Source organism: Neovison vison, chromosome 1, assembly GCF_020171115.1.
Source record: "Neovison vison isolate M4711 chromosome 1, ASM_NN_V1, whole genome shotgun sequence".
In the NCBI taxonomy this organism is placed as follows: Eukaryota; Metazoa; Chordata; class Mammalia; order Carnivora; family Mustelidae; genus Neogale; species Neogale vison.
The window spans coordinates 21,017,573-21,041,446 of record NC_058091.1 but is presented as its reverse complement, the minus strand read 5'-3'; the positions used below and the strand labels follow the sequence as shown (position 1 = coordinate 21,041,446).

Genomic DNA, 23,874 nt, shown 5'->3' with positions numbered 1-23,874 from the left:
AGATTTTATTTATTTATCTGTCAGAGAGAGAGAGAGAGATTGAGCACACAAGCAGGGGAGCAGCAGGAAGAGGGAGAAGCAGGCTCCCTGCAAAGGGAGCAAGGAGCCCAACATGAGACTTGATCTTAGGACCCTGGGATTATGACCTGAGCTAAAGGCAGATGCTCAATTGACAGAACCACCCAGGAGACCCCTAGGCAAAAATACTTTGTAAAAATGAAAGATAAAATTTCTTTCAGAAAAACAAAAACTGAGATAATTCATTACCACCATTTTTGCCCTACAATAAAATAAATGTTAAAGAAGTTCTTCACACAGATGGAATATAGTAACAGACAGAAACCTGGATCCACACAAGGAAATCAACAACACTAGAAGTGACATAAATGAAAGTAAATACAAAACTTCATTTATTTCTTATCTGTAACTGCTCTTTTTTTTTTTTAAGAAAATATTTTATTTATTTATTTTTCAGTGAGAGAGAGAACACACAAGCAAGGGGAGCAGCAGGCAGAGGGAGAAGTAGGCTCCCTGCTTCTGGAGCCTGCTGTGGGACTCAATCCTAGGAGCCGGGATCATGACCTGGGCCAAAGGCAGATACTTAACCAACTGAGCCACCCAGGCATCCTTATTTGTAATTGCTCTTAAAAGATAAAAAGCAAAAATAGTAGCAACAACTTTTATGAAAGTAAAATGTATTAACAGAAGCACAAAAGATAAGCAGGAAGAATCAGGAATCCTTATTGTACATATGAGATTATGTACTATTATATGATGGAGACTTTGGTTAGCTACAAATGTATATTTCAAACCCTAGGGCTGCCACTAAATTAATTTCAAAAGGTATAAATAAATAAGCAAATAGTGGAGAGAAAGAAAATAAAAAAATATCCAAGTAATCCAAAAGAGGAAAAACAAAGCAAAGAACGGACAATAACAGAAAACAGCAAGCACAGTGGTAGATTTTTAGTCTAACCATATTACTAATTACATTAAATATAAACAATCTTAACACACCAATGAAAAGATTATTAGACTAAATGAATAAGTCCAACTATATGGTATATGTTTTCTACAAGAAACCCATACAAAAGTATAAATATGTTGAAAGTAAAAGGATGAAAAAAGATATGTTGGGAGACAACTTCCCATGGGTCTCTACTGTGGTAGCATTTTTTGAACAGACTTCTCAGTGCTTTACCCACAACCATCTCCCATCTGCAGTTCCTCCTAATTAATAGTCAATAAAATGGAGATCCAGGAATCTCTTGTCTACTGCCAGTATCTATGAAATTTGTGGTAACTTAACTTGTTAGCTTTCAAGAAGGTAAAATTCCAGGCCCTTCAAATTCTTGACATATCCTGTAAACACTAATCGAAAAAAGTTAGAATGGCTATATTAACAACAGACAAGAAGATTTCATAACAAGGAATACTGCCTGGGATAAAGAGACCACCTAACCAAGAAGACATAATAATCCTAAATTTATAAGGTCCTAACAACGCTTCAAAATACATGAAGCAACAACAAACATAACTAAAAGAAAAAAAGACAAATCCACAAGTTGGAGACTTCAACACAGCTCTCTCAATATTTGCTGAAACAAGCAGATAATAAGCATATGGAAAAATTCAACTTTACTAGTGAAAGAAAACATACAAAATCACAATAAGCTATCATTTATATCTATAAGAATTAATTTGGAACTTAAGTCTGACAATTCTAAATGTTGGTGATGATGCAGAACATCAGTCTCTCACACACTGCTGGTGGGAATACAGTTTGGTAGAACCACTTTAGAAAACAATTGGCATTACCTAGTAAAGGAGACATGTGCACACTCAAGCTCAGCAATTCTACTACCCTAGTATAAACACATAAATTCTTACACATATGCACGACAAGACATGCACAACAGTTTTCTTAACAGCATTGTTTGTAATTGGGGATAAAAAAAGGAAACAACTCAAATGTCTAAAGACAGAAGAATGGAAAAATTAAATTATGGTATAGTCCTATAATGCCAATATTATACAACAGTGAAAGTGAATGAACTATATCTATACAATTCAACATGGATGATGTCCAAAACATGGGGGGGGGATCACAAAAGAACAAGCACACATAAATAGCTCCAAAAAGACAAAACTACGCAATCTATTGTTTAGGGATATATACATCTGAGGTGAAACTATGAAGAAAAGCAAGGAAATGATTAACCAAAATTAAAAACCAAAATTATTAGACAGGAAAGAAGGAGGCAAATATTTCAAAGATATCTATAACATTCTATGTCTTACTGTAGATATTAAAACAGATATTTGTTATATTCTTTATGTATATTAATCTATATTATAGAGAGTATCTGCATTACGTATTTAAAATTTGAAATGCTTATAAAGAACAAGCAATAAATACAGATTCACTCAGCAAATATTAAAAGCCAAAATAATAAAATCATGAAATACAAATACATTAGGTCCAACTGGACATTGAGACTCACATGACTCAAAAAGATCACTTGGTTATACTTAATAAAATATAAAATATGAAACAACATTGGAGGAAAGCAATGTGAACTAGTTTCTCTTCATCAGGAGTCTTCACAGCAATTCAAGGAATATTCTTTGGTTCTCCCCACGTAGCAATAAAGCACCAGAGGATGAAATCATGGGGATTGGTGCCATAACTACCCTAACTTAGGAATACCAAATAGCAACCACTATCTCCAGTCCCATAGACAAGCTTCAAAACAGACTTGCTCAAGAATTATCACACCCAGGGAATGAATGTTTCACACCTAAAAACATTAACTGATGGAGCACACCTCTCTCCATTCTGGATGTTACATTAGCTTCCATCCCTGCTGAAATCACCAAAAGTCCTAAGGGCCTTTATAACTTGGAGAATTTCAAGTAATTAATGCTCTGGTTTAAAAAAAAGCGGGGGAGGGGTATGTGGTTGGCTCAGTCAGTTAAATGTCTGACTCTTGATTTCAGCTCAGGTCATGATCTCAGGCTCATGAGATAATCAGCCTGCTTAAGATTCTCTCTCTCCCTCTGCCCCTCCCCCTTGCCTGCACGTGTACTTTCTAAAAACAAAAAACAACAAACAAAAATAAATGGAAAAAAAAAAAACCTATTTCATGTTATCTAGGAGTAAGTTCTCTTCCACGTAACAGAGAGGATGTGCAGTAAGATGTGCAGGGAAAAACGAAACCTCAACCCAGAAGAGGTACATGGGATGAATGCTTTGATCTCAGTGGGTTGTGCACAATTATTAATTCTATGTATCTGGAAGAGCAATTCTATCAGTTAGAAGAAAACAAAGACAACTAAGTGGACTTTCCATACTCTGCCTCCTGGCAAACACCAGGAATGGATAAATAGCCTCTTGTTCATTGATGGATAGCATGGGACCTATATAAATATTCAGCAGCATGGATAAAACATCCTTAAATTGTCAATGAAAAGAATCTGTAATAATTTACATTAGGAAACAGAAGAAATATAGAAAGTATCTGCTGTGTGTCTCAGTAAAAGACAAGAAAATTAAGTTCTTGTAAAACATATTTTATAAGGAAAGATGATTAATTAAAAAGACCAGGAAGGACTAAAGACACAAAAGACATATGCAGAGTAAGATATAAACCTATGGAACTCTAACCGATAAGAAAAAAGAAAGGAATAAACAACAAAATTAAATTCCACACTGGAGACGAGAAAGAATCAATATCGCAAAAAAACCTATCAGTAAAGTAGATGATGAAAATAAAAATGTTCACCAAGAATGCAAAAAGACAAAGTTAAAAATAAGGAAAAAGACCAGTATAAAAAAGAAATATGAGGGCGCCTGGGTGGCTCAGTGGGTTAAGCCCCTGCCTTCGGCTCAGGTCATGATCTCAGGATCCTGGGATCGAGGCCCGCATCCGGCTCTCTGCTCAGCAGGGAGCCTGCTTCCTCCTCTCTCTCTGCCTGCCTTTCTGCCTGCTTGTGATCTCTCTCTGTCAAATAAATAAATAAAATCTTTAAAAAAAAAAAAAAAGAAAGAAAGAAATATGAACCAGTCCACCAATAACAGTTATTTAATAAAAGAAAAAAAAAAACACTTAAATGGAATGTAAGCAATATTCAAAGGTATAACAGAAGAACTATTCCCAAAATGAAAAGCACCAGCACTTCTACATCAAAAGGTCTTTCTTGTCCCAGTCAAAAGTAAAAGAGACCAGAATAATGGCTAGAGAATTATAAAGGAAAAGTCTGGGACACTGAATACCACATTGAGTCGTGCTGTCATTAACACATGCATGCAACAAGAGCCATTTTCAGATATTCAAGGGTTCAGAAAAAGTAATCCACATGAATATCTCCTGAAAAATATTCCTAAAAACATATCTGTGGCAACCAAAAGAGGGAAATTAAAATTGGAACTCAAGCACGGGTATAAAAGGTATGGTATAAACAGATTAGTCGTTGTACTCTATACCAAATTAGTATGTAGAGTCCAAATTATTCTGTTGAAATTTAATACAGAAGCTTAAAATTTTTTGAAAGAGGAGATACACAGTTTATGCAACATTTATAGGTTAGTTTTAAAGATTAACTTGAGAAGCTGAGAGCGTAAAACAAAATAAGCTAAATTCCTTTTATTACATTAAAGAAAATATTTTTGAATTGTTCTTAAATTTTGTAATTACAACTATATTTCTATATATAAGCTTCTAAAATGATTTCTGCACCTATTTAAAAAACACACAAAACAGTCTAATATTGCAAAGAGCAAAGGAAAGAACAAAATTATTAAAATATAAAATTACAGAAGAAAAAATCAATTATAACAAATTTTTATTGTTTAAAAGCCAATCAGAAAGATCCTTAGATGGGATTGAAAAAATGAAATGACATAAAAAAGATTAAAAATAATGACAGGCAATGATAGTATCATGGACATAGGAATAACAATTTTGATATGGGTCAAGAAAAAGGATTCAAGAAGAAAGGAATTAAAGGGTCTCTTTAAATCGAAAAAAGGATGTTTACAGAACTACTCAAACATGGTCCATTAACTAGCTGTTATAGGTCTGGAACAAGACAAGTATAAAACTTGAAAGCAAGCACTTAGAAACTGTTACAGCAATATGACAGGGAAACTGTGTACCTGTTTAATAATAAAAAAAAAGGGGGGTGCCTGGGTGGCTCAGTGGGTTAAAGCCTCTGCCTTCTGCTCAGGTCAAGATCCCAGGGTTCTGGGATCAGAGCCGGGAGTTGGGTTCTCTGCTCAGCAGGGAGCCTGCTTCCCTTCCTCTCTCTCTGCCTGCTTCTCTGCCTACTTGTGATCTCTGTCAAATAAATAAATAAAATCTTAAAAAAAAAAAAAGGAAGCTTGTTTTTGCTTCTTGGTTTTTCACTCTTTTTAATTTTTCTAACTCATTTCCAATGTATTTTAAAGAAGTATCAGGAAAAAACTGATTCTTTACTACAAATAGTCTGAAAAGCACTGCCACAAAAGATCTATTAGTTATGAAGTTTTAAGTGCCAAATAACAACATCAAAATATACAAAGTTAAAACCATTAAAGATGCAAGGCAAAAATGAAGAACAAAATGAAGTAGGAAGCAATTTCAATTCCATGACATATTACATAAAGAAATACATGTACAGAGGATGAAAACAAATTATGAAATGCTATATTTTTTTTAGGAACTCTTATCTTAGAAGATATCCCATCAGTTTAATATCAACTTCTCAAAAGGGAAAACTACTATATTAAATGCACATATTGTAAGATGTATTACAACCTCAGAAATGTTAACATTTCTTTCAGTCAAGGAAATAGTATGTCCACACAATTTTGTATCAAATAAATGGAAAGCATTAATTAAAGTATAACTGACATACGGTATTATACTAGTTTCAGGTATACAACAGTGACTGGACAATTTTATACATTATGAAATGCTGACTATAATTGAATTATAGTTACCACCCAGAAAACTTCTTAATTGTCAATGAGACATTTATAAAGATAACAATGATATAACAGATCCTAAAGAACATTTCAACAACTCTGAAAAATTAAAATTTAAGGCATGGCAAAAACTGGTTTTCTACCATTGCCCACCACTGTCCACTATAAATCACAAAAGGATTCTTTTTTGTTTTTGAATGCTGCTGGGTAAAATTATTTGTGAAGGGTTTGCCAACTTTAAAAACTTTTGAAAACTACCTTAAATGACTCAAAACACACTCATCTCCAAAGCCTCATGATTTTCTAATCCCCTTTTATGCAGAAGTCAAGGGGGAAAACTTTTAGTATTTCACAATGTCAGATGCTGCAGATGAGGTCACAAATGCCTCTGCTACCCTCTTCTAGCTCCTTATTTATTAAAATGTAGGATATTGTTTGGATTGTGGGCAGGTTTACTGTCTTCTCAAAAAAGACCGGAGTCCATTGTCTTTCCTCTATTTGGCCCATTGGGTAAAGTCTAGCCCAATCTAGCCACCCTAATACAGCTATCTGACTGATTAGGTAAAGGCTTGCTAAATAGGTTATGAGTTAGAGCCCAGCTTGAACCACTACTACTATATATGTATGTGTTGTACACATTATAAGTGCACACGTGTGTACACACACGGACAAGCTGAACAAGACTCAAAGCAACATTATTAACAAGTTATTCTAAGTAACACAGAATTTTTTCCACCTATGCTACACAGTCTAATCATCTAAAAATAGCCCCAAAACGGGTGGTCTCAGGACAGAACTAAACTGAGGGAAAAAAAGTGAATAAAAAACAGGATCCTTCTGAAACTGTTCATTTTAAGTTACGGCATTTTAAAGGTAAGTTCTCTAAATAAGAAGTGATAAAGTCAGGATCATTTTCTTCTACTCCTGTGACTAATATTTAAAGGTAACTTCAACTAAATGTGATCTAAAGCCTCATTTAAGATATAAAAGTTCTTTATAAAATGAAAAAATTAAAATGTATTTACCCATGAATAAACAAACTGGGAAAAATACTTGAAAGTCAATTCAGAGACCAGTTTTCCTATTATATGAAGAGCTCTTTGGAACCAATAAACCAAAGACCAAGACCCAAAAAAGAAAAGTGGACAGAAGATAAACATGTAGTACATTGAAAAGGAAATACAAATGGCTCTCAATCATATGGAAAGATACTCAGTCTCACTTGTAATAAAAGAACTGCAAATTAAAACCACTGAGATCCATGTTTTTATCTATTAGATTCACAAAGATCAAAACACTTGAGAACATAAACTTGGTGAAGAGATGGAAAAAGTCTCATATTGCTGGTGGGAGTACAGATCAAAACAAAACAACCTCGGTGTTACACTTTTTCTTCTATTGAAGATATTCTTGTAAGACATTTAAAAAATAGAGTATACAAGATATATTCTGTCTTGTGTGGGCTGTTGGTCATTTTCAGAAAACTTGAAATTGCCTGCTTTTATAGAATTCTGTTCATATAATAGAGGAGATAGGTAGGGAAGTTTAAGAAACTTGGATGATGAACACAGTGATCTTGCTCCAGTGATCTTCTGCCCACCTAATACCTTACTGTGCACTTAGTGGGGGCTCAGTAGATATTTGTTGATTAAATGGGACCAGGATGATGCTGAGCAATGATGAGAATGAAATAAAACAAGAATGAGGAATTTATCTGAATTGCTGAATACATTTTTAAACACTATACTTTTTCAAGAGTATACCACCGACACACTGACAAATGTTTCCTGAAAAATGAGTCAGACAGCAATAGTGGTATAGATTATTGCAATAATGGTCCCCTAATGAGTCACACACTCTTAGGAAACCCTTTCCACACTGCTCTGAGCTTGACCATGTTTTGCTTTGGCCCATGGAACAAGTAAAATATATGGACTAGTACTGCCTCCAACTGAAGGCTAGCCTACTGGAGACCCTAGCTCCAGTAGGCTGAGACCCTAGCCAACAGTTCACACCAATATCCAGACATATGAATGAAGCAATCCTAGACCAACCACCTTCTAGCTGACCTCTTAGCTGACTACGCCCCATAAGAAGCCCAGCCACTAGCAGGGGCAAAACTCCTTAACTGAGCCTATCCCAGAATCATATGTTAACAAATAGCTTATTTTATACTACTATGTTTTGGGGAGGTTATGCAAAAACCAATACAAGTGGATAGGGAAATAGAATTGGTGGTGATTAAGGAAAATTTATGTTTCATTTGTTTGTTAAATTTCACAATGAGAATATATTCATACACTACTTGTTTAATCAAACTAAACTTATAAAGAAAGATATTTTGTATCAGACTGATATTATAGTCAAGTCCCATTATCATCTTATAAGCACATATACATAAAACGAAACAATCTAGTCCAAATGGGAACATGAATTTGAGAGGAGACTTAATATTGCTCAGGAAAAAAAGGCTCAGTACAGAGTAGCAGGGTATATTATCATACACACAAAAAAAGTGAATAAGAATAAATTCATGGTCACAGTCATGTCTCAATAATGATTATCAAATTCCAAAATCTCAGATTTTGCTTCTCTGCTTCTTCGGTTTAGGCTAATACACATTCCCTCATTTTAATCCTCACATGCTAAGAGGTAAATATATGCCGAATAACTTTAGGCAAAAGTAAATTAACCTCTCCAAGCCTCATTTCCTCAACTGTAAAATGGGGATAGTACTACCCATTTTATAGAGTTGTTATAAAGATTAAAACACTCACTCTAGAAGTGGACACATAAGTACAGGGTCAATAAATGGCCTATAATCTCTGTTAGTAAAATGACTCAAAAGTAATGTCTTGACTAACCTGGCTTCTATTTTAAAATCATTAAGCATCATCAACCAGTGATTTATCAAAATTAATTTGAAAATCTTTCTAATGACTTCATGAAAAAATTTAAAAAACAATGTTATTTAAAAAAAAAAAAAAAAAAAAACAAACCAAACCTGGGAAAACACATAGGGAAAATATGGTGAAGAAATCAAAACTCCAGGCAATAATGAATTCACTTGGTCCACATTCCACAATCCTAAATAGGTTTAAAAACCAAAGGCTTCAGTTTTTGTGTTTTATGAATTCACAAATGGCAAAAACAAGAGAGCAATAAATCCAATTATCGAATTTGTGATCTGTGGCACACATACTTTCAATACTTTCTACACCATCTTTATAATAAAGAAGACACTACTGAAGGCTTTGGAAAATAAGGCTCTTTCAGAAGAAATAAACTTAACCTAATCTGCAGCATTGGAAAATTATAGTTACTCCTTGAATCGATGGCTTGACATTGGCCTTTTTCAAGGCAAGATCAGGCCTGGACACTTTTCTTTCTCTAAATACATCAATAGTTAAAAAAGAAAAATCAGGCCTAATGGGTATTTATTAAAAAGTCAATTCTTTAAAAAGTATTTTAAAAGGTAATTACCTAGCCTGAAGATATAAGAGGTAGTGACCAACTACAAAAAGCTTTACACCACAAGTGCAGGTAATTTTAGTTTGCCCTAAATTAATAAATGCTACAAGAATTCCACTTTTCATTTCAATTCAATTAAAGAGTGCTTAGTATACATGAAATAATGTGGCAGATTCTGGGTTAGAAGAGTAAAGAAAGTAACACTTATATTGTTATCATGCCACACATTTGCTTATTACTGTTTAATCACAATAATTCAATGAGGTGAAAATTATTAGAACTCATTTTACAGAGGAGGAAATTAGGGCTCATAGACGTAAAATAGCTTGACCAAGGTCCCTCAGCAGAAGGGCTGGGGGGGGTGGGCAAGGGAGGCACACTAGGGTGCCATGTGACTATCCCTACAAACAAATACAACACTACCTGCGTTAAGTCCTTTATCAGCAATACAAAAGGGGGCTAAGACTATGGGAATCCAAAGAGATAACCTTTTGGGAATGGGCAAAGGAGTCACAAAAGGCTTTAAAGAGGTTAATATTTGAGTTGTTACTTTAAGGATGAGTAGGATTTTTCAACTTCAATGCCAAGGCTTACCCCCAACCCCCCTCATCCCCAATATATTAACCAAAATAAATTACTTACTTGAAATTGAGAAAAACAATTTTGAGAGAAATCTTCCTCAGATATATTATTCCATAGTTTTAAAACAAATAATATGATGACAGTTTAATTTTTAGGTTGCTTTTATGTGGCTTGTCTTGGTTTTTATTCTGAAATGAAATTTAGATTAGTCATTTTCTTGTTCTGAGAAACTAGGAGTATGCCAACATGTTTTAACTTCACATTTTTTCACATATCAACATGTATTCTTACTTACAAAACCTTTCATTTCACCATCTCAAACAAAAACTAATTTAATATATAAATTACTTTGAAGTGTAAATATATACGCAAAATAAGATATTTTTTAAATTATGGTTATACTTCCTTGGTAATTGTAATAAATGGAAGAAAAATAGAAAATTCTTGTTATATTGTTATTTATTACACAAGCACTTTTGAGGTAACACGCTTTCTTGTATTATTTGAATCGTTTATATAGTAAATGCTCTCTCAGCCCAAAGAAAATTAAATAACTCTCCAAGGAAATTGGCCTCAAATTCTTAGTTTTTCCCACAACTATTGTCTAAAAAGAAAATAGAATTGGACCAAAAAAAAAAAACCCTAACATTTACAATGACAATTACTACCCTTTTTTCTCAGAATTTACTTTGCTAGGCATACATTCAATTTCTGCTGCAGAAAACAGTCCAGTTTGCCAATACTAATTAAGCAACAAAATATTTTTCACTGAAAAAAAAAATGAAATATTTAAAAAGCTAGAGAACTGGAAGAAACACAGAAGGTCATCTGAAAAACTTAAATGACAAAAAAAAAAACAAGAACAAAAAACAACAAAAAAAAAAACCACCAACACACCAAAAGGTTAACTAGACCTAATATTAAGAAGATTTTATTTTAACTTATAATTTTAGTCTCAAAAATGTACCTACTTTATGTTTAAACAGTGGAATTGTTTTAATTGCCTAAAACACCTACTCCTGCCCTATCTATATCTTTCCTGGAAACTGTAAGTTATACACATTTTACCCAAAGTTCACTGTACCTTAACTCCCACTCCTTCCTCTCTTATTTAGTATCACCGCGGTATTAAAATGGCAGCCAGGTACCAAAGTAACATACAACATACCATATCCCATATCTCAGTAAGTTGCTGAGTATTTCTTTGAAATGTCTAGGGCTACTGATAACATCCTTTGAAATCTGTTTAACCCTGACCTCCTTAAACCTCATCATAAAACAAATCCCACTACAACCTATTCTACAGGAAGATTCTAAGCACTATTACACACAGTAGGCCTTAAGGATTTCTAAACTGTGTACATGCAGGTCTTCTAACAATTCTTCCAAGGGTCAGTATATTCACCTTTCTATTATCAATGCCTTCTTCCAATTTTCCCTCATGTCTGGGGGGACAGTGTGAAGTAGTGAGAGTTAAGAGTCAAGATCATTAGTTTTCACCCCTACCCCACATAATCAACTTATAGGACAATGGACCAATCCCTGAGCTCACCTATCTAGATTTCAGTTCTCTTTATATAAAATGAAAATGATTTGACCAGAACAGTGTTTCCCAACCTTTTTCACATTGTAAATAGTATTTGTTCAGCACAAGAAGGTCATTTGGAAGCATCAACATGGTGCTTGGTGAAAAAAATTCATCATATTTTCTTTATATAATTATAGAAGAAAATTAAAATTTAAATGAGGTTTGTAATAATATGAATGAATTTCAAAATCAACCTTTTTCACATCAGGAATAATATTTTAAAATAACAGTGATGCTTATTTTTGCAGAACATACATGCACTATTAGGTAGCCACCTTGCAGGAAGCTAAATAACACATCAGATGCATGTGACTAGGAGATCCAATACAGTGAATACAGAAATTCAGGCCTAGAGCTGGGCTCCCCAGGGCAACCAACATCCCTGCTACCCTGTGCTTTCATTGTCATTGGGCTACACCTTGCGCTGTGTAACATGCTCCTCAGGCACCCAGAATATAAACTCCAACGGTAGCTCCATGATCCCTTCTCCACAAGAGGTAGCTGCATACTCTGTGGCGAGCTGAAGTAGATTCCAAGTAATAAAGCACCTCCTTTAATGCACTAAAAATATCCAAAGGAGCAGTAACTTCAGGTTACTGCTCATGATGTTACTTGCTTAAAAGAACCCCACAGCCTTCCTTTAGACGCCACTCCGCGAGAGCCTCCCTCCAGTGAACCATGTACCACTACGAAACTCTGAATTAGAAGACCTCTAGCAAAATCTAAAATTAAACAGTATTGCAGTAATCATTTGATAACTGCTCACAACTATTACAGCCTTTGGTTTTTGCTCCTCTTTACCAATTCCTTCAAACACAACTTAAAAAACAAACAAACACACACCACTAACTCTGAATAGGTATCACATGTACATGGTAAAAAAAAAAAAAAAAAAAAAAAAAAATTCCAAAATAACAAAACATTATACTAAAAAAAAAAAAATTCAGTCTCTCACCTTTGTCCTCTAGGCCACCAGTTCCCTTCAATGGAGGCAACCACTGTTACCAAACTCTCACATATCCTTTGATATTTACAGACATACACACATGTACATATATATTTTATATATATAACTTTTTAAACCACACAAATGGCAGCATACCATACATGGAGTCTTACATGTTGCTTTTTTTTCTCTTAATATATCTTAGACAGGGCATCACTGTAGTACACATGTTGCTTCTTTACTTTAAGGGCTGCCTAGTATTCTATTGAATAGATACACCATTATTTACTTAACCACTTCCCTAACTGATTTATGTTTAGGTTGTTTCCAATTTTTTGCAATGACAAACAATGCTGCCACAAATATTCTTACATGTTCATTTAACACATATATAAAATATTTGAGGATAAAATCCTTGAATGAAATTGCTAGATCAAAACATATGTATATCTTTAATTTTGTAAATGATTTCCAAATTGCTTTCCATAGAAAATGGAACATTTTATATTCCCACCAGCAATATGAGAATGCCCATTTCCCCTTCCTGTCATTCTCCCCGTTATACTATGTAATCAATTGTTCCTAATTTGATAGATGATAAACAGTATGTTGTAGCTTTAATTTACATGTCCTTTATAAATAAAATTACACACCTTTTCATATGAATTCTCTTCACTCATTTTGTCTACTAGATCATTTTCTAGGAGCTCTTTGTATATTAAGAGGACATTAGCCTTTGTGAAGAGAGTACAAGTAAGTTTTACTAGTCTGTTTCTTTTAACTTTGATTTTTTTCTCTATACAGAATTTATTTTTTATGTTGTAAAGATAACCAACCAGGTTCCAGTTCTGTTTTATACTTTGAAAAGGCTTTGTCATTCCTAGATTATATTAAAAATAATTCTTATGTTGTTTTGTTTATACATTTAAATCTTCTGATTCATCTGGAAGCCAACTTTTATTTTTCCAGTATTAAATAATTTTTTCCATACTAATAGGTAAGGGTAGCATCCATTTTCACAAGGTAAATTTTATTTATATTTAAGTCAATTTCTGGCCTCCACTCTGTTTCATTATTGCTATATGCCAAAATGGAACTACTTTTCAAAACATTTTAAAATTAAAATCTGTTACATATGAATGGGTATAATAGTAATTTTTTAAAATGCCAGAAATTACTGGCTTGCTTTAATGTAAGAATCATTCTGCAGTTACTAAATTGATTTTACATAATCAAGTTCAATGCTATCATCACATAGTCATGCATTTGGGCAGATACTTATTTTGGAGCCCAGTATGAACTTTAAGTCTCTTTTGTTGTATTTCTAAAATATACCTAGAAAGCCAGTTTTTCATTAATTTTGTACACAGTTTTCTCTCAAATTACAAAATCAGTACATTCTCTCTGTAAGAAAATCTAAAAAATTAAAAACACACCTCTCATAGATAATCAACCTTTACATATTTATGTACTTTTTCTGTATTTTAATAAATGACTATTGTGCAAACTCATTTTTTCACATAACATACTGAGCACTCCTATATTATTTATCCTTCTAAAATGTTAATGACATAAATTCTACCACATGAATATGTCCAGTTTATGTAACCATTTCCCAACTGTTGAATATCTGAGGTTGTGCCCTGTTGATGACTATCATCTACTGATTAATTCTTGCAAAAATGCTTGATTTTCAAGCACTGTGGTTAAGTACTGACTGTATAATGGTGAGCAAAAATGAACACATTACCAGCATTTATGGAGGTTATTGGGAAAAACAGACATTAATCTCCAACATATATAAAATTACAATTACAGCAAGTGTTATGAAGGAGAGTTTATGGAGTTTTGAGAGTCTATGATAGGGAAGGCTTCCCTGAGGAAAGATAAATCAGAGTTTAGGTGACGGAAAAAGAAAAACATTCTAGGCAGAGGGAACAGCAGGTATAAAGGCCTTATTGTGGAAGGGAGCATGGCAAGAACAGGGACTGAAATAAGGCCAATATGGCTGGAACACAAAGAGCAAGGCAAGAAGAACATGGCTCAAGCCATGACTGGATAGAAAGGTAGGGGCCAGACTATATGAAAGACCCTGTAAGACTTGTAGACGCCACCACATAAGACATGTAGCTTTGTCCTTATCTAAATGCAATGGAAAGCTACTGAAGCATATCAAGTAGTAGGGTGATATAATCAGGTTTGCATTTTGAAAAGATCCCTCTGATTACAGTGTAGAAAACAGATTAGAAGGGAACAGAGTGGATTGGGGTAGGCCAAGATTAGGAGGCTACTGTAAATGCATCAAAAAATGCTAGTAGTTTAGACTAGGGTGGTGATGGATAATGAAAAGAAGTAGATGGATTCAAAAGATAATCAGATTTGCCAAAAGATTTACACTCATAGATTAAAATCCCTAAAACTAGAATTATTGGGTCAAAAAACATTTCAAGGATTATGATATGTATTGCCAAGCTGCCCTGCCAAGAGCAGTTTTCTCTTTGTGAATTACCTTGTATCTGTTCCTCTATCAGAATTTTGAAATTCCTTAAAAATGACTTAATCCATACTTCCTTCATGAAGCCTTCCCTGACTCCCCTTTTTGCCTGCTAGTTGATCACTGACATATCCTCCTTGGAGTCCTTGCTTTCTTACACACATTTCTGTCATACTCCAATCAAACTATGACTTACGTTTTAGAGTCATCTCTGCTATATTGTGAGAGTCTAGAGAGTAAAAGTTGTTCATAACGACACCAAAAATAGCTCAATATACATAGTAGGTTCTCATTAAGTGTTCACTGAATGAACCCAATCACTATTACCAGATTCTACTGCATCTAGATTTAAGAGGGTCCTGCGCTTCATCCTCTGATCCACTAATTGTGATTTTAAATCAAATATAATACAGAAAGCTAACAAAATATGCCACTCAGGGCTACAAATGCCTACTAAAAAAGTCATTAATTTTGTTTGTAGTAAATCACTAAATCTCAGTAATGCTCCTGAAAAACCTTTTTAGTAATTACATAAATAAATATTATGTGATCCTAAAATATTTTTAAATGACTTAACAAAAAAAAAGACTATGAACAAATAAGAGTTTTATTAGAGAAATCAGTTGAAATTAGTTATAATTTGAATTGTTCGTAAATGCTATGGTTTTCAAAACTGTATTAGTCTCAAACTTAGTTAAAAATCCAATTTACCAAAAAGGTGATGTTATTAAGCAACTACATAAATTTATACAGCATTTCAGAATGATCAATTTCTCATGTTGAAAAACTTGATTTCATGTTTAACAGTTAGCAACTAGAACAATCTACTAAAATTTTTACTACCTGAGGGAAGACTAGAGGGGGGAGTGGCAGAGTTCCTTACAGTGATCTTAAAGACAAGCAGCTCCCTCTATAGTCTGTTTGGCCTACTTTGTTTAATTACTTGCTGTGTGAACATCTCACTCTCACTCTTCTTCTATTTACTCCTACTCTGCATCTCAGCAGGAAAGCTTTTTGAAAGGATGATTCTGTATAACCCGGTGCTGAGAAAACCGAGCGCTTTCTAAACTCAACATGAAGTGAGTTACATCAAGCAACTAAGCAAAAGTTGGGATGTGGAAACCTGACAGCCTCTCAGACCCACTGGAGTCAGGTCTTCACGACGAAGCCTTAGGATTTTATTTGAAGTGAATTCCCAGAGCAGTCACACCTGTATTCAAATCTAAGTGAAAAACATAACTTGCTTATTATTTATAGCCCTGCTTCTTTCCATTAAAACAAGTTACGGAAACGTTGTTACATTGCTAATACATTGTTATATCAAAATAATGTTCAAGACATTTTTAAATGCGTTTAGAAAAGCAGAAGAGGTTTTTCTGTTTTTTGTTGTTTTTTTTTTTTTAAATAATTCCATCACTCACATGAAGAAAATTTAAGTGATTCTCTCAGGAATCAATATCCTGTCAACAACAGATTAAATCAGTCAGGATTTACCATTCAAATTTGAATATGTCACTTTCTTAAAACCTTTTCCAATTTCACCAACTCAAGATATGAGAGCTTTTAAACCTAAGACAGTTTATTTCTTAAATTATTCAGGCTATGCCCTCAAAACACAGGACAATCAGAAGTCAACCGGACTGTTTTCTAAAGCAGAAAAATATTTTTTATGAATAGAAAAACTGAACTAGTAAAAACATAAGAAACCAATCAGTTCAGAATTTATAATACAAATATGAAGTGCCCTGTTTATTTGGGAGATAATTTTTTCTGCTATTTTTCAGGACTCATTTACAAAACAAACTCAGTTTAAAAACAGCTTTTCTCCAAATCAAGAATTGAGGACTTCCAAAATCAACTAATAATATGAAAGGCTTACATTTATGGTACTTTATGTAACATAGTTTTATCATGTTATTATTTTTCATTAATTTGTTTTACTAATTAGTAAGTATATAAACATAGTTTGTACTTCCAAACAATAGAACTGTCTTCATTAAAAATTCTATCATTCAGATTTTTACCAAGTCAGATTGACTTTTTAATTATTTTCAAGTTTTATTTTAATGGGTGAAGTGGACTTGTTGTCTTTGGGGAGAGAATCCAGGAGCAGATAATTATACAGTTTTTGTTTACATTTAATTAATACTAAATTTACTGGGAGTTTCTAACACGTTAAAAATGCTGGCTTGATTGCTGAAGGCTATAAACTCTAAATGTATGCCAGGGACTGCAAATTTTTTCACATGTTGAAGAAACAGGAAATTTTTATGTGTGACACTGAGAACTATACTTAGAGTAAACTCAATCTGATACTTAACAATCTTAAGTTTCAGTTTCTTTGTATCAAGCTTCGATCCTTCAATGTATGTACAAAAAAAGTCATCCATATTCATTTACATTCTACATTTCAAAATATACTTTTTGAAGTTTTTTTTAAAGGAGGGGGCTTGTAATCTAATGTAAGAGAAGGGAAAAAATGAATATTTATCAGAGAATAGTCCCCGTGTCTGTTTTTTTTATACTGAAAAACACAAAAGTACCTCATCATCTTTATCATTTTAAAAATATTTTCTCACTTTATAGAATTACTGCTAGTTCACAGTGAAATTCACCTATTCCACAAACAAAACTTTTCTATAACACAGCCTGGAAATCATCCAGGGATACAAACTCAGTGACTTGGCGGGGGGAGGGGGGACTATGTGTTAGAGAAGTAATCCAAACCATGCAAACTTTAATACCTAGAAATACCACAGAATATCCTATTAGCATGTCCCTTTATAATTCGGAAATCTGTCTGAACAGAGCTATATCAACGTCACTCTTATTCTTCCTCTGTACTTGAAGTGAGCACAAACTGTATATATAACACTGAAATTCCAATTAGAAACAAAAGACAGCACCAATATATTTAAAAGGGCAGAAAATCTATCCTTCAGAACTTTATTGCCTCTATTTTCCAGCCTCTAAAGTTTCAGGTGTTATACTTTCATAAAATTAATAGCACTCAAATTTCCCATTTCACCAGGTCCCTGCCATCAAAATCGTTCTCATTATTTTAAAAAGGAATACTGTATCAAATCTCACTAACAACACAGAAATTTTTAACAAAGGGAATTTACATTAAAAGATAACTGCCTGAAAATGAGTGCTTGTGTCTGAGAAAGGGTTATTATCTTGGTAGTGAACAGAAACAGTAGTCGTAAGATGAAGAGTGATTAGGGCAAGGAGCATCAAGTGGGAAATGGCTATCTAAAATCCCATAGGGCAACACACAACTAGAAGTAAGAGCATCCCCTTCTACGAGGCAGCTCCATTATTTCACGTAGGCAGTTCAAGACATGTAGAAAACCACAATTCAAAACCTTGTAAATGTGGCCACTACCTATTCATATTATCACAAATCCCTAGGAACTTTTGAGAAGGCAGCTTGTCACTGCTGTCTCCCCACCCCACTCGTTCATCAAAACAGTTTTTATTTTAAAGATACGTGAACGTAAAATGCAGTACCACAACTCAGCATAGGGGCATTTCTAAATGTTTGCGTTGCTGAGTTTAGCTGCGCCTCTTAAGAAATTCACGCTACTGAGTGAGAGGTTTTACGTGGGCAACAAACGCACATTTCCTACTTCCATGGATCCACGTTCCCCTCACAGCCAGTGCACCTGAGGATGCTGCCCCGTCCCCCGACACTGAGGCTCAGACTCCAAGGAGTCACGACCCGCACTCACAGCGGAACCACATGGTCATTCAATGAGAAAGCTTATTTGGCCCCAGGCGCCACTCTTCAGCCCGCGGCATCTCCGGAAGGGGCAGAGGAGAGCGCTGGCGCGAGGAGGAGAGACTGAACACAGAGAGCTGACACTTACTCCTTCCTCTTAAAGCCATTTCCAGAAAGGACATTTGGGAGACGCGGGGGGGGTGGGGGTAGGGGGGGGGAGAGGGGGGTGTCCGCAGTCCCACCAGCGTCAGAGCTCAGAGAGGGGCTCTGTGAACCGGTTCAGGGGGGACATGGCGCGGCCACCTGGCCCATCGTCCTGGGTCAGAGCGCGGTTCGCGGGCGCTCGCTTCCCCCCCGGCCCGAGACCGGGAGTCCCGATCCGGCCCCCGACCGCCGCACGCACTGTAAACACTCGGCGCCCGCCGCCTCCCTGTCCGGGGAGGAGGGGGCGCGACGCTCGCGCGGACCCACATTTTTGCGCCTCTTGTCACGCACCCGGGAAAAGGCGACGAGGGCGGAGGGGAGGAAAGCGGCGGCAGCGATACACCGAAGGCCGGCGGCGTGCGCGCGTGTGCGCGGCCGGGAGGGCAGCCCCGGCGCCCCGCCGGCTCCCGCCGGCTCCCGCCCGCGCCCCGCGCCCGCTTACCTGCCGGGGTCGCTCCGAAGACTCGCACCACGGGCACCTTCTTGACAGGGGCCTGGGTGAGGGGGGATTGGCAGATATCCAGGCCCTGCAGCGGGCTGGCCATGTAGTAGTCGGCAGTCACTATCCTCACTGAAAACATGTTCGCCGCCGCCGCCACCGCCTCCTCTTCACGAGCGATCTGGCAGCAGCAGCAGCAGCAGCGGCGGCGGCGGCGGCTTCTTCCGCAGCGACGGCCCCACAGCAGCGGCGGCGGCGGCGGCGGCGGCGCCCCCTCCCTGCTTCGGCTCGGCCCCCTCCCCTCGCACACACTGAAACCGTGAGCGGCGGCGGCGGGCGGGGCGGTGTTGGCACTGCTGCCGCCGCCTCCTCAGGAGCACCCGGCGAGGGGCAACAGGAGAGAAGCCCTGGCGCTTTCGTCGGTGCTGGTGCTGCCGCCACTGCCGCCGCCGCCGGGAATCACACGGGCTCCTCGGTCCCAGGCTGCAGTTCTTGTTGCCATGATGATGATGTCACGGACGCAACCACTGGGGGAGGGGAGAAGGGGGTTGTGTGTGTGGCGGAGGGCGGCGAGTAGTTGGGGGAGGGGACGCGGCGGGAAAGGGAGGGAGCGGGGCGGGCACCCGAGCGGGACACCCGGGTGGGGGCCGAGAAGGTGTTTTCTCCCCTTCCCCCAGGCTCGCAGCAAGGGAGGAGGCTCGTGGAAAGCGGGGTCCGCGCCTGGCGCGGAGAATCGATGACTCGGCCCGTGGGCACGGCCACCTAGGTGGGGGCAGTGGGGCGGGGGGGCGGCGGAGCGCCGATGTCATGGATAGGCTCCCAGCGGCTTGGGGGAGTGGGGCCGCCAGTGTTCGGGGCCGTTTTGGCGGCTAGGCCGGATTGGCCGGAGCTGCGGTGCTTGCGCTCGCCTAGCCGACCGCCATTTCACATCCTGCGGTGGAGGCGGGGGCAGTCGCGGAGACGGCTTTTTACAAGGTAAGAAAACCCGCCCGCGGCGGGAGGGAGGCGAGGCGCAGATCTCGTGCCGCCGCGGCCTCGCGGGAGGGCGGGCGGGCGGCGGAACGGGCGGGGCGGGGCGCGGACGCAGCCGGTCCTTCTCAGGTATCGCCGCGGCTCCGCGCGTGGCCCGGGGGCGGTGCGAGGGGCGGGGGCGCGCGAGCGCGGGCTCCGGCCTATAAAAGGGCGGCCCGGGCGCTCCCTTCCGATCGTGAGGCTCGAGCCGCCGAGCCCCTCCCACTACGCGGTGCTGCAGTGTCTGCGCTTGGCCACCAAAAGGGATTTATTCGCGCTCGGCTCTGCTTAGCGTTGCTAGGGCTTGGCGGATCCGTGCTCAGGGATTTCCCAGCACGATGTTTTTCTCCCGCCCTAATAGATCCTTCCTTGGTTTCCTCTTTGGCTCTGCAGGCTGCGTCCCGACCGCGCGCGTGTACACGTTAGGACTTGTCCTCCCTGGGTGACCTCCCTCCCTTTCTCCCTCCCCCGGCAGAATCCAGGATTAAGAGCCTTTCAGAGAAATGTTCCGCCAAAAAAAAAAAAAAGGTCCGTGAAAGTCACCGCGTTAGATGTGGATACCCAGTGTTACTCATTAACTGTTTGTGTGAGGTTTTACCCAAAGGCATATAAGCAAAAGGAGGTGGGGAAAGACTGTTAAAAAAAAACTTTAGCCAAAAAGTGGGGAGGGTAGATAGGGGTGCAGTTGTAAAAAGGGGGGTGGTATTAACAGAGCAGCTGGGTTGGCCATCGTATTGGAACCAAGGCGGTTTTTTGTCTGACTTTGGTCACTAATATAGGGTGTGACCTTGGCCGAATAATTTGGTTTCTTCGGACCTCTGTTTCCTCCTCGTGGAACGAGAGTTTCACTTAACAAAACCAGAAGGGTTGCTTCCCAACAAAAAGATTTTAAGCAGTAGGAAGCAGAAACCATGGTTTCCAGTTCGAAATATGACACTGAATAAAGAACTTCTGACGGTAATTTCCAACCTACCCTAATAGAGATCATTCACACTTATTTATGATACAGGTGTATTTTAATGTTTGGTACGTTGCCACGTATTTTAAGTGGTGTGATCCGTTTGGAACCGTTGTGGTTCTTCAAATAGGAAAATCAGAAGGCTCAAAGGGACAGATCGCTGGTAAGAAGCTGTCTATAAATTCCATAACATATAATGCTAATAAGAATTTATGCTCCAAGGGATTTGAGGCTGATTACCACAGTAAATTAGCCTGCAGTTTTCAACCTCAGAGCGTGCTTCTAATAAACATAGGTAGCGAGATTTGTAATATACAGGAAATTACATAATATTTTTAAGAGGCGAATCTCTTAAATTGATTTGTTTTAGAAGGCTATGGAAGTGATTTTAAAATAGCATTACTGTGCTAAAATGCATTTTCTCGTAAAATTTTTTGTACAAGCTGAATATCAGATGCATGACTCCAGTGATTCTTATTGTATGGCACTGGAGTTTTGAATTTTAATATTTTGGCTCTTAGTCACATTTTTAGGGATGAGGCCTGGAAATCTGTATTAGCAACCTCACCCACCATTCATGATTCTAAAGTAATATAAAATTGAGTGTCCCTGTACTATATTATAATCCAAATACACCCATAATATTTAAATTATACTATTCCTAACTAGAAAAAGATAAAACCATCAAATTTCATGGATTAGCTATTTCTCGAAAAGGGTTTCCTTCCCCCTCCCTCTTGAATCAACATCATTGACTAAGAAAAGACAGTTGCAACCACAATTCAAATCTTTCCAAAACGCTCGAGGAAAGAATGTTCACTCTTGAAGAAAAACATTTGCAGCATAAAATTAGGATATTTTGTCCACTGCATGTAATTGAGTTTAAGCTGATGCTCGAATTGAAAATCTGACAATACTTCCCTAATTAATCACTATCAAATGTATAAGTAAGAAAGAGTTCTGTAATTTTGAGTCAGGAAATGAAAATTTTAAACTGTCATTTACTAGCTAAATGAATTTGGAAAGATCACTTTACTTTTTGGAGTTTGTTTCCTCATCTATGAAATGGATAGTAATTTCTGTTTTAACTTCTCAGAATGGTACAGGATCAAATGAGATAAAATATGTAAATGTGTCATCATAAACTGTTGACATCCAGAGGTTTAGCCCCTCTAAAAGGAGTCAGTAAAATCATTTGCGGTTTTCTTATCTACACAGAATAATAGAAATGCCAAAATTGAATACTCTATATCCTTAGGTATTTGTTGTTGTTACCGTTGAATGGCTTCTGTTTCCTGGTTGATTTGAGATATAGTGAGACAAAACAGACATGGGCCCTACTCTTACAGAGTATATAGTCTAGCATCATAAAAATGTATTTTAGTTATCTCAATTGACATTTTATCTCTTTAAGTCCAGTGACCTATACTCATCATGTCATGGTTTTAGTAAAAACCTCTCCAAACTTCTGTACTACTGTACTACTGTTGAATGTCTATTAGTATTTGCCTATTAGCAATTTTAAAATTTATAAATGTTTATATATAAACATATATATAGCTATATATAAATTTTATATATATAAATTTATAATCTAGAACAGAAGGCAATGGCTGCATAATCAGGTTATAGGATGGCTTACCCAACACTCATCCAATCCCCTTCTAGCTTGCTTTCCTGCACTTTAGAAGCTAGAAAATTAAAAACTACAATTTCTAGACTCCCTTGCAACTGGAGTGCTGCTTGCAGCTCGATGACAGTGTGCTGGTCAATGTTTACTAAGGGCTGGGGGAGGGAAAAACTGATTCGTAGCATTGGCCAATCTTCATGGCATGACTACTCCCAAGCTACCAAAATGACGTCACCAAATGTGGAATTAGTTGGAAAAGATGCTAACAATCAACAGCCGGCTTCAGCATATCAGTACCTTTGACCTAATTTCCAACATCAGATGCACCCATTCAAGTCTTAGATGAAGGTGAGCAACGTGATGCCCCAACTACACTCAGGGAGGTGGGATTTTCTGACAAACACCATGGTGGAGATACTTGGTTCTTCTGAGTAGCTGGGGAAGAGTTCTCACATCCATTTTTAGGGTGATAGGTGCTGCCTGGCTGGCGGTGTTGGGATGAGTTTTCCGTAGAATAACCCTGTGTTGTGGGATGAGTGTTCTTCCTGGTTTGATTTTTCCTGGATGTTGTTTCTAGCTAAGTATTATCCAAGCCTGCTTCTGTCAGAGAACTGTAAGCTAAACGCTGTCCTTTCATCCGTTTCTGCTTAAACTAGCTCAGTCACGGCCAGGTACGAATTTGCTCAGCCCAGAGCAAAATGAAAAATGTAGAGCCCCTTGTTCAAAAAGCAAGAAAAAATTGCCATTATCCTTACTAAGATATAAAGCTTTTTCTTTCTTCTGTCATCTCTTCCTTGACTTGTAATGATTTTTTTATTTGCTTTTTAATGTCATTCTAAGTAAAGAAAAATTAGAATTT

At 37.5% G+C, this 23,874-nt stretch overlaps 1 protein-coding gene across 4 annotated transcripts in view; it reads right to left on the bottom strand.

Annotated features, from left to right (window-relative positions):
* The window catches only part of REV3L (REV3 like, DNA directed polymerase zeta catalytic subunit), a 182,608-nt gene extending 163,021 nt beyond the window's left edge, over window positions 1-19,587 (bottom strand). For 3 of the 4 annotated variants that reach the window (XM_044244365.1, XM_044244369.1, XM_044244374.1), the window contains exon 1: window positions 19,420-19,587. In XM_044244365.1, coding sequence (XP_044100300.1) covers window positions 19,420-19,558 — 139 coding nt within the window. In that variant the 5' untranslated portion in view covers window positions 19,559-19,587. Of the gene's footprint in view, window positions 1-10,081; window positions 10,207-19,419 lie in introns of those variants that run through there. The other variant, XM_044244372.1, reaches the window with a different exon arrangement.
* Window positions 19,588-23,874: the final 4,287 nt, after the last annotated feature.